General features: G+C 40.3%; 1 protein-coding gene across 10 annotated transcripts in view; it reads right to left on the bottom strand.

The window, feature by feature from the left end:
• map7d1a (MAP7 domain containing 1a) overlaps positions 1-11809 on the bottom strand; it is a 50273-nt gene extending 38464 nt beyond the window's left edge. For 8 of the 10 annotated variants that reach the window (XM_044208439.1, XM_044208443.1, XM_044208440.1 and 5 more), the window contains exon 1: positions 1042-1443. In XM_044208439.1, the coding sequence (XP_044064374.1) occupies positions 1042-1111 (70 nt within the window). In that variant the 5' untranslated portion in view covers positions 1112-1443. Of the gene's footprint in view, positions 1-1041; positions 1444-11670 lie in introns of those variants that run through there. The other 2 variants (XM_044208449.1, XM_044208444.1) reach the window with 2 other exon arrangements.
• Between the last annotated feature and the right edge of the window lie 804 nt (positions 11810-12613).

Here is a 12613-nt window from a genome sequence, read left to right as displayed (position 1 = left end):
AGAAGGAGGTATTCACATTGTGTGTCCCCTTCTATTTCCAGAAACAGGCAACATGTCAATGCACAATGCTTTGGCATGGAGATGCAAACATTAGACCAATGCTGGGTGTCTTGCAAGAACAACTTCACACTGGCAGGTTTCCAACATGGATCTCAAACTGAGACATTTGTTATAACTGAGTGAGCAGACATGACATTGGCCTTGAACTGCATGATCACAGGATCACTTAGATTGTAATTGCACATATAAAGCAGTAAGTAAGCCAGATCTGGCCAGAGTTTGAGGTGGACTCTTTATCCTGCACTTCGGCCCTGAGCTCAGCCACAATTTAACAATTTCTTGATTTCAGGAGTTTGTTGATGCATCTCTGCACCAGCAGAAAATGAGCGTGACTGCACCTGTGCATACAACTATTCACCTTAGAAAGAGGAGATAGGAAGGGATGCCAGACCGCCTGTGACTGCATCATGTTAGTAGTGAGCTACACATAACACACAGAGGGGGGGGGGGATGGGATGGTACTAGTCAGATTACCTCATCTAACGCAAATTGTGTTATTATAACCCTGATGGCTGAGCTCTGTGCGAAAGAAATAGCAACATGTTTTTAAGACACAGCCATCAGCAGTCAGCTGATGATCATACCGGTGTTTTGTTCTTGTCATGAAAAGGTCTGCAAATATTTTATTGTCTCTCTGATTAAAATCTGGTTTGGGGTTTATGTGTTAAGCTTGTGGAAACAACGAGGTTGCTTTAGCTTTATGATTTGTTGACGGTCTGTATCCGCAACTCCTAATGGATTATTCATAATTCATCAGACAAATTAATTTCCGACCACGCTCTCTATTGCTTTACCCTAATTGCAAGACTGTTTCTCAACCCCTAAATGAGCCAGGCAACTATAAAGTTCACACTAGCGAGACAACGTTTTAAGTCATTAACGTGACAGAGGACATGAATGACAAAGCACTTGTGCAATTTTTTAAAAACAAGACAGATTCAGCTCTAAGGTAGACTGAACTAACCGTCAATAAAGACTTACATGTTGCTCCTGGCAGAGTATTTTCCTCCATTTCGGCGGCAATGCCCTCGCTTTCTGTTCTTTTGTTCATTCAAACATGCGCGTTTCGGCTCTTCCTTTCCGGCAGTCCTCTCATTCCTCAGGCAGAATGGGGGAGAAAACTTGTCCGATGTCCTGAACGAACCGGGCAGGAAACCCTCCTGAGAGCGTCCAGATAGACGAACGATGCGACACAAAAATAAAACACAACCCAGGCAGTACCAGCCTGTTGACAGAGGCACCGGTGCTGGCGGCAGCTCCTGGGAGAAGTTAAATAACAAGGTGTCTGAGGGAATTTGTGAGAGAGAAAGCAGGGGAGGAGGAGTGAGGGAAGTTTCTCACTCTCCGACCCACCACAGCTGATGCTCTGCTCGTGCATATGGTCCCTCACTGGCCTCCGAATGGGCTATACCATTACCGAGAGAGGGGTGCGGTTGATACCTATAGTATCGTTAAATACTAGCTAGATTTAACGTTATAGAAGACAGATACGGTAACTGCTAGATTTCAATGCACCTAAATTTTAATCTTAAGGCAGACTTTACCAATAAATACAAATTCCTTTATTTGAAGAAAATAGTTGTCCCCCTCTGTTGTTATTGGTTCCTCCACCCACAAAATTACAACGCTCACACCGCCAGCCAGGTCACAGTTCATATTCAATATCAGCCTTTTCCTTGGAAAACCTTTGTCCGGCATGCCTGCTATATTTTCTGCAATGTTTTCATTGCCTAGTGGTTAAAATACTAAACGGAAATATTGGTAGGTCTGTCAATTTGACAAACTATTGTATTCAAGTAGCGTGAGATTGCTGTAACCTTTCACTGCAGTCAACAAAATACACCAGCATACCAGGATTTCACATCTTTTTGTTGGGGAAATAATATAATAAAACATTTCACTTACTCTGCTTTATTCCTATGCATTGTGTAATATTTCAAATCAGTATACATTTATGTTTGTCCAACTGTACATCCAACTCCAAGTGGGTACATGTGCAGGACAAAAGCAGCATAAAAAGGGAAAGGAGAGGTAGTCCAAACACTGAATATTGCAACCTCCCAAAAGCATTATGAAGCAATATTTCGACCTTTAAGGTCTTCTAAAACCAGCTTCAGGTTTTGCTTGGGAGCTTGTTATATTCAGTATGCAGACTACCTCTCGTTTTCTGTCACACAAATATAGAAACTAGAAAACACCACCCTAAAATCTTTTGAGACACTTTAATGAGGATCCTTCTGATTTATTTTAAAAGACACCCAGTGTTTTCCTGCTTCTACAAAAGTGATCTGGAAATTGAAAAGACGATGCAGTGTGTCAAGAGAAGAAGATAGCCTTTACTACATGCATGCTTGCATTTTAACTGTGTATGTCAACATGCTTTCAGATTAAGTTTGGGCAGCCTTCTCACTGTCTACAACTGAGACTCAGGAATGAATAGGTTGTACAGTAAGTACATCCATGTAATTTCAGTGTAAAGAGAACTCTAGATCTTCCTGTCAGCCTGGTTTTTGTCTGGATGATGGATGTTTGATGTGTTAAACAAGTTACTCCACCCAAGATAGAGCTACTGTAGAGTCAAAAATGTGATTTTTTTCAAGTCAGAGACAATACAACCCAGTTCAAAACATAAAACTTCTGATCTTTGTTACATAACAGTTTTAAGTACTGCAGAGTATCTTCTCGTCCACCACCTGTGGATCTCTCAGAGCATCTGCCAAGGTGGGGGCTGGGCCAGGGGCTGATCGGCACGCTTGAGAGGGGACACCCCATCAAAAGGATCCCAGTGGGGCTCTTTTGTGCAGCTGTTCAGTCGTTTTCACCCAAACCCCCAAGAGCCACCTGTCACTGCAACTGGAAAGTGGGGGGATGTTGAAGGAGGTGGGGGTTGGGTGTGCTGTAGAGTGTGTGGTTGATAGGTTTTTGCGTTTGGTTGTTTTCTACTTGTACTTGTTATCACATGCTTCTTAGGTGTCCTTGATGAATTCACACCATGACTCAAATAAATGGTTTTGTCAAAGATCCCAGTCACCCTAAAGTCATTCCAGTCTGATGATTCAAGAACTGTCTGTAATTAAATCACAGATAAGTATGGTATTTCATTTAATGAAAAAAAGGAGCAATTAAGAGTTAAGTTTCCACTCCTTTCAAGTCAAGGAAAGATTGAAAAAGAGAAGGAAACGTCTGAGTGTGAATGAAAGATCAGTGGCTTCATACCTCAGCCAAAACTCAAGATTTACAGAAAATAGAAGCCATATTTCTTTCTTACACCGCCTTTGCTTTTAGTTACCAAGATTCTTATGACCTAAACAGACTATTGAGTCTGCATCGTAAAAGGCAAATAACAGAAGAAATTGAAATATTTTATACTGGTATTGTACTTAGTATATACTCTCTAACATCTTTGATTTATTCTATTATATTTTTAAAAGACAAGACCCAAGACAATACAGCTGAAGATAAGAGGATTAAAATGTGGAGAGCTGAGATGTATTTCTCTTTTGAATACATTCTGAGTATTTAGTACAGTACACTGAAACCATAGGAAAGGAAACTGTAATTAAGCTCAATTGAACCTCATCATCTCCTTTTTATATTGTGCTCTGTTATATTGTGCAAATATGAAACAAATGCTGAAATAATTCATTTTTGGGGATTTTAAATGTTTGTTTTACTTTCTGTTATGAATTTTGCACTTTAAACACAATGGGAAAGTAGACAAAATGCTTCAGATGTCGTAACCATTAACTCTGCTTGTCAAACACCTGTGCACACAAAAAATATTTTCTGAAAAAAAACCAACAACAATCTGTTTGAATTAACAGCATATGTTGTACTGATATTAATGAGCTTGCTATCTGTTTTTTTCAGGGACAAGACATACTAAGTGTTATGCTAAGTGTTAAGTTTTGTTAAGGAATATGAGTATGACTAGCCCTTACACTGACCTCCAAAATTGGATGAGGCACAAAAGAATACATTTACTTTCTGCAAGATTAAGAAAATGTCAACATGGTTTATTTATTTTATTTCTGAGCAGTCATACTGATCTAACACAGGATAGCCTACTTGTCACAATTTCATTTATAAACTGTATTTAACATTATTGAGGGTGGATATGATACATACCAAACATGGCACATTTTTTTATTTAACATCTAAAAAACTACAACATCTATAATTTAAATGGGTTTCTGAGTTTCCTAATACTTTATATCTTATCAAAAACAAGGTAACTTTGCCTTTTTTAAGAACATGTGACAGTGTTACAAATAAACCATTACTATTCAACCCTACACACTAGACAGTTAGTCCAGGTACTTGAGCCAGCAGCTTGATAGGGAAATGAAAGGACTCAGGATAAAAGCATAACTCAAACTCAGGAGGCGTGTGTCCATTTTATCACACATCACTGTACCACATTGTGCTAATGAGCCATTCAAAGTAAGGTGGAAGCAGATAGGAGAAAATAACACAGTTGGTCTCTATTAGCTGCATTTTAGATGTGGTTTTTTGTGCTGAAATGTTGCATGACTTTTGAAAGTTCTGCAGACTTAAACAGTGACTGATGAAGACACACATACATGCATTCTAGTGCCTTTATCTGTCTTTTTACTCTCACACCCCTCCATCCATGTATTGTTTTGAATTCATGCCAAGCTATGTAAGCAACCTGGGAACCTAGGTCATCTCCATTTGTGAATCACTTGTGTGACCTCACTGCACACAGGAAGTGGACCCCCTCCTCCTCTATCCATCCCTCAGTGCTCAAGAAAGGACTTGATTTTGGAGCTGCAGCTGCACTCCTCACTTAACACAGAGACCCCCACACACACACATACACACACACACATCTCATTAAACTGCCACTGATCGCTGTAAGCACTTCATGCCTTGAAAAAAGCCAGTTAACAGAGAACACTTGGAATAAGAGAGTAAACAAAAATCATTACTACTGAGAGGATGTGATTGCATCAGTAAATACACATCCTGAAAACAAGGGGAACCAATTGGAGAGATGAAAAAAAGCTCAAAAACAAATGAAGAGGGAGTTGGGATCCAGTAACTGACTCTATGGGACAACTGATACTGCAGAAGAAAAGAGAGCTGCTGATGAGGGTTTATCAGTGTAAAGATAGCATTCTGAAGCCTGATGTCTCCCTTTCTATGCACCTCTTTGAGTACTGTGCTATTTGTGCAGGAACCAACTATAGGTACGTTCCAACACTATGCGCTAAACAAAACCCTGTGTGTTCAGGAGTGGAAATAGCACTACAAAATCCTGCTCAAGTGGAAGTAATGTTACTTGATTTAAATATCATGGAAGTAAGCTTACTTCTTTTGTACAAAGGTACAAAAAGTACAAAGGTAGCTCTTTTGGAGACTACTCCAAGACACAATTACTTTGTTACAAATGATCACTTTGTCACTGTGTCCAGACAGCAGCCATTTCACTATGAATATGCCTAGTTAGCCAATGTCCATCATCTCAGAGATGCTGTTGAAAGTAATGACCATCTTTTCCATTTTTCAATTTTACCTTTTGGGGGGGAAAGATGCTCAAAGCAAACTTATATATGATATCTCATTGAGTCATAACATCATAACTCTCATACACTGTGCATTCATCAACAAGAATCTACAGCCATGCTAGCGGCTACGTGAGACTGTGCCTAGGCACAGCAGTGCTTTGAGCATGCTAACATGCTGATGTTTAACATGTTTAGCATGCTATAATTTGCTAATAGCACTAAGCACAAAGTACAGCTGTAGCTGATGGGAATTTCATTAGTTTAGCAGGAATTTGGTCATAAACCAAAGTATTGGACCAATTAAAATTTTGACCTGAAGAAATGTTAAGGGGTCAACAAAGGTATTACAATTCATTCTGAAGGGCATGAATGGCTGTGCCAAATGTTGGCAATGGCAATCCATCCAATAGTTGTATTATGTATTATGGAGTAGACCGCTGCTACTTGTGACCACAGCCAGAGTGGGCACTCCCTCAGCTGTGGCTGACTCAGGGGCAAGTATGTACTAGCTACAAAGAACTAGCTCCGCTAGTTAACATAGATCTCTCACCGACAGCGACCAAGGCTGTTGCTGTGATTGTGGCTGTGCTTTGGTTGTTATGATTCTGGCTATGACACATTTGTTTATAATGGGTGTAACACTATCTAAGTGCAGGGGTTGTATGTGTGCAGTGAACTGACATGTTTTGCTGTCTGATCGTTGTATTAAAGCATCTGAAGTATCAAAAAACAAAAATCAAATCCTGTTTAGCTTAATGATGCTTTCTCGGCTAATGTTAATAGGAACAGTGAAGAGTAGTCACAGGACAGCTACTGTAGCCATATCCATAGCATCATAGATTCACCCACAAATGCAGCTGTAGTCTGAGCATTAACCATGTCCACAGCCACAGCTTCAACCAGCACTGTCAGTGGCTGCATACTGTTGGAGCTCGGCCTTTCAAAAGGAGTAATGAGTAAGTGAAACATCATCTCTCCTTTCTGTAGTATCTGCAAAGTGTTTCCCTAAACTGGCAGTGTATTATAACTGAACTGGACCAACACACTAACTGTTCCTATGGATCAGGGGAATGCAAAAAGTATTGCAAGATCACGCAAAAGTAGTCCAGAAAACAATTCCCACCGTGACCCTTCGGTGGGCTGCTTACAGTATTTTTCATTTTAGAATCTACTCAAAAAAGGACATTATAAAAGCAACTAAATTGCAAGAGTTCTAGCACCTACCAAAACATTGCACCATCACTTTTGCAAAAGAAAGAGCTTCTTTCATTCTATTACAAGGAACATGGTCACCACCAGCACCCCCAGTGAGTCTAGAGGTCAGACACTGTGAATGGCAAGGGTAACCCTCAGCCTGGTAATGTAACAACAATAGCAGGAATGTTCAGAATGTCCCCAGAGAACATAGACCCAGCATATGTTATAGACTGCGGAATACACTATCTCTGCCTTTAGCAAATGGTAAGCAAATGGGGTGGGGTAGCATCAGGGAAGGGTGGATATGAGGCTAATTAAATATGATGGATTTACTGCTGAAACATGTTTGTTTGCAATTTCTTAATCTATTCTAGCTAAGACATGTCGCAAAGATAGTTTTGCACATAACATTTCAATGATACCGTAGAGTTTGGGTTACTTGTACAGTTGCTGGTTCAGTTTGCTGTCAGGTTTCAGAAAGCAACATTATTATAGTTACCACATCACTGTCTCGACTCAGCAGGGTCAAAGGTCACCTGCACCTGTAGGGGGCCTGTAGATTTAAATAATTTACGACCATGTTATCTTTTGTTTCCTGTTGTGTGATTCAATCAGGCACTACATCAAATGTCACACTAGAAAAATGTGTGTGTGTGTGTTAGCACAGACAGAGAGGTAGGGAGAGATAAAGTGTGGGAGAGTTCCGTGTTTCTTTGTATTTCTCTCTAGGGAGCTGGGGAAAAGAGCAATGTTTGGTCTAAATCATCTGAATTTAATCTGCCTCTCATTATGGGCTGGGATTTTGTCTTGAGTTGGGAGGTCTTGATGTATTATAAGTTGTAACATCCAAGAGTCTTGTAATTTGCATGTTTTACTTAGATTCAGTACTTAGACAAAGTACTGAATGTTGAGGCTTGCAGCTACATTGTATTGAGGCTGAGGCTAGGCTAAATTTCAACATGTAAAAGCACCTGATGGCTCAGCTGGCTTTGAACCTGACTTTGGATCTCTCATCCCACTACTGTACTGTACTCCCAAAAAGCTGGGGGACTCAGAGACAGATTTTAAAAAGTATCTGATAATACAACTGAAGCTGCAAAGGTTAAGATATCCTGCCTTTTAATCCCTAGTATGGAGCTCCAAAAACACTGGATCCTACATTTTTTATAATGCAACCATGATGACCGTGGTGACATCATCAGGGTTACTTTTCAAACTTTGAAGAACTCCCACCAGAGCCAAAGGAGACATTATACAACTGTTTTCATATGCTTAATAGTGCTCTTAGTGACACATAAACAGAACTTTGTAAAAACGGTGGAGTTCCCCTTTGAAAAAACACCAGTCTTATCAGCATTTGATCAGATTGCCAAAAAGTCAAGTGTTCTAAATCACCTAATTAAGATCCTGTGGATTCCTGTTAACCAAACTTAAATTCTGGCATCAGGCACAGTGTGTACACTTCTGACAAATCCAAAACTGCCAACTAAATAGCAGCAAGCATTTGTCGTGTCCAAGGTCAACCAATAAATAACATAACCAGTCTTGATTTGTCAAGTATATTTTCAAATTAAAGTACTTTAAACTGTTCCCCAAATGACATTATGACAAACGGTAGTTAATACAGCCCACCACTGCTCAAAAACACCTTTTGCATTGATCTTCCTTGAACAGTTTTCCTGGCTTGTCCAACAACAGGTGGCATTACCAGGGGCTCATTTCGCTGTCTTCCATAAGGAATGTGATTCCACAGCAGTATGTCTCAAACTGCAGAGAGCCTGGCAGACCATGACGTAATGGCCTGAAACATGCTATCAGTTAGATGCAGGGCCAAAACACGTGGCGTTGGCTCCTCTCTCCGCTCGCCCCCGGGGCCCCTCTCTATTCTCCTTTTCCTCATCTCTCTCCCCCTCACCCCCAGCCCCTCCACCTCTCTTCTGCTCCACCGCACTCTCTGTTTATGAGTGCATGAATCGCTCCATTTCACTATACCCAACTCCCAGCCCACTACCAATCCCACAACTGCTTCAATAATAGAAGTCCCCCCTCCCTGTGCTTTCATTTCCATGACAACCCACAATGAGGAGAGAGAGAGAGAGAGAGAGAGATGGAGGAAAATAGCAGAGGCAGGGGAAAACGTGAATGAGAGGGTGGGAGTGCCTTCCCTTGACCTCTGGCTCCATTTATAAGGAGGGAAACCTTCACTACAACAGCCTGAGTTTCAGTGAGGTTAAACTGGTCAACCCAGAGAGCACCACCAGCAGCACTGCTCTGTCATCATGCAAGGTGCCTCTTGAGCAAGCAAGTTAACTTAATTTTGTATAGTACTTTTCAAAAAAGAAGTTACAAAGTGCTTTACATGAGGAATCAAGGAAAAAGAGAAAATAAAAGGGGCAGAAAAGAAAACAGCAAGTCTACAGCCACACAAGCAGCTGAGTGAGGCTGTACTAAGGCAGCTAAATGCTAACGTCAGCATGCTAACATGCTCACAGTGACAATGCTAACATGCTGATGTTTAGTAGGTACAATGTTTAAAATGTTCACCATCTCAGTTTAGCATGTTAGCATGCTAACATTTGATAACTAGCACCAAACACAAAGTATAGATGAGGCTGATGCAAATGCCATTCGTTTTGCAGGTATTTTCTCACAAACCAAAACATTGAACAAATTAAAATTTTTACCTGATAATGGTTCTAGATGAAAAATAAAGTCATTACAATTCACCCTCAGGGGGGACATGAATGTATGTACCAAATGGAAATCAGTCATGAAAATGCACCCACAAATGTCATCCTGATGACGGCACTAGAGTCAGGAATCACCAAAGTAATTACAGTATATCGTCTGAGAACCATGAATGTCTGTATCAAATTTTGTGCCAATCCCTTAAGTAGATTTTCTGATATTTCACTGGATAAGTGAACATTTTGACCTACTGACGGTGCTAGACGAAAAGTCAGGGGATCACCAAAGTCAGAAGGATTCATCCTCTGGGCACCATAGATATGTGTACCAAATTTCATGGCAATCCAAGCAATAGTTGTTGAGTTATTTCTGTCTGGACCAAATGGCCGTCCGACCAACTGACCAACATTGCATTTTTAGTCAGTAGTGTGGCTACAAACAAGGAGAAAAGAAGATGTACATTGATTTGGTTTATAACATTAAAACAGAGAAAGTTTAATTTTCCAAAAGGTTACAAATTGCATATTTTATTTCATATGCATGCAGGAATATACAGCACTTACTACTTTCAAAACATGGGTGCAAATTCATTAATTTCCTTTGTCACCTTTGGAATGGCCTCATTAATACTAAAAGGTCACCGGTTCACTCCTCTGTGATGGAAATCATTGATTCAGTGTCATATGGATGGGTGGCCTTCAGAGTGACACAAACACAACAGAGATAGACAAAGGGTGAAAGGTCTTGAGGTCAAGCCCCAGTGAAGCTTTGTCACACACACGTATGTGTGCACACAAGCACACACATAGGTTTAGTTGTTTTAATTCAACTCCCTGGATTACAGCCAGGATTAATTCTATGTGCCTCAGAACTAGTTAGGGAATATTTCTGTCTAGCTGTAACCATCATAGCTGTCGGTGTAGTCCCTCATTCGTCCAGGAGTGTTCTATCGTAGAAAAGGTTTCAGTCGTAGTCATCTGGACACTGTTTTCAGAATCAAGACGTTTCGGCTCCCATCCGGAAGTCATTCTCAATTGTGAAAAAAATTGGACGGGAACTGGAAATTTAAGCTACTCTGAGTTACATAAGCCCTGCCCTCAGGAAGGAATCTGCCTAAGTATCTGTAAATAGCTAGTTTCACCTGAAACTGACCTAATAGTTTCCAAGATGGCCCAGTAATCAGTAATCAGGCCTATTGTTTTCTGGCTGCATCTACTTCATCACTGTTAAGTGCCTAGCTAAACTAGCTATTGAGAATGACTTCCGGATGGGAGCCGAAACGTGTTGATTCTGAAAACAGTGTCCAGATGACTACGACTGAAACCTTTTCTACGATACATCATAGCTGTCCATCAACTGTGTCAGTGTTGTGTCTGGCCTGCTCTAATACTAGCCGCTACTTATAGGCTATTATTTTCCAAAAGGAGCCAAGAGTGGAACAGAAGAGATAACATGACATGATTGACTTTCATTGAATTGCTTGTAAGATTATTACTTCCTCTCCCTTGGGGTCATGAAGATAACAAAATTCCTATGAAATGCTCCTGAGGAAGACAAATACTGCAGTAGCAATTGCATGCAGTGTATGTGGTAAAAATATTTTCTAAATCAAATCTGTGAATGACAATTCCCGTATGTAAACAAATACTGACACGTCTCAAGCTTCTGAGGTAATCCAAAGACTAAATCATACTATTTATATAGTCAACATTCCAAGTTAAGTCCAGTTAAGTGTCATCAACACTCAGGGGAGTGACAGCAATGCAAAGAATGTGCTCATAACCTGCTATGCTATTGCATACTTCTACTGCACTGTAAAAAAAAACAACAAAACTATATGGTGAGGAGAGACGTGTGGCAATTTAGCAAGGAAATAATGAGGAGTATGGCCCTGACCTGATCTGTGTGCATGAAGTAAACATATGTGAGCACCTGCAGGCATGTAAGCATGTGAGTGCACACTTTATACAGACCTCAGTAATAGAAGCACAGCTTGTTAGTGAGCTCTGTTGTTAATGATATGTTAGAAAACAAATGATGAATTGGTAATTAACAAACTCTTGAAGTGGTGGTGTACTCAAGACAAGAGACACAATTTACTTATCAGAGCAGAAGTAAAACTCTGATTCATGCTGCAACTCCACTGCTGCATTTTTAATCAAATCCTGCAAGAAATGGTCAAATTTAGCTTTACCCGTGCAGGCTGGCACAAGTTGAGTCCAGGACAGTGGGGAGACCGGTCCTATGGGAGCTGGCAAGGAAAAGGGTGAGCTCAGTAATCCCTGAGGTTCTGGGCCTCCCAGTGTGGTGTCCTCAATCCCCCCAAGACCCTGACAAAATCCCCCTGACAGCAGTCCTCATTATTTGCCTATCAGTGTTTTAACTCCACCCCCAGACAGAACAAAGATAGAGGGATTTACTGTAGACTTAAGAAGGAAGAACAGAGAAACACTAAAAACAATACAAACATGATTTCCTTATATCCCCTGGTTCCTCTGACATATGCAGAAAGCCACAGAATATGATTAGAAATGAAAACACTATCATGATGATGACAAGAGAATAAATGTGAGCTTTAGGATAAAAGTTACATTGTCATTGTGAACAATGAGAAAACACTAACCTTGACTGTGTACTCTTTCCATTGTAAATAGATACATTTTCCTACATGAGCCACTTTACACCAACTTGTTGCACCATTATGTCTGATCAAAGCTAACAGTTTGTATCCTATTAGCTGGACAACCCTAATGCTATTGTTTTATAAAGCTTATTAGAATAAGGGAGACTCAGGGGGTTGCACTCACATTACATTCAATTATCTTTAATAGGAAATGAGTTTGAGGTGACAGCTGCTGCCCGTATTCTTGCTTTAAGGCACTGACTCACAGTTAACTTAGCACATTAGCATTAGTATGTCAAACATGACAACAGCCACTTTATGCCAATCAGTGAAGATAGAATTTTTTAAGATTATGTCCAAAAAGCACATTAGTGAGATCCAACCATGTGCAATACAGAGCCATGTGGATGCAGGTTCTTATTCCAGCCAAAGAGTATTAAAGTTGAACTCATATTTAGTTTTAATCAGAGAGGAGGAAGTAATCAGTAACATTATCTGCTGTAGGTTTGACAGA

Source organism: Siniperca chuatsi, linkage group LG9 (assembly GCF_020085105.1).
Source record: "Siniperca chuatsi isolate FFG_IHB_CAS linkage group LG9, ASM2008510v1, whole genome shotgun sequence".
Classification (NCBI taxonomy): Eukaryota; Metazoa; Chordata; class Actinopteri; order Centrarchiformes; family Sinipercidae; genus Siniperca; species Siniperca chuatsi.
This window is presented reverse-complemented; position numbering and strand designations above follow the sequence as displayed.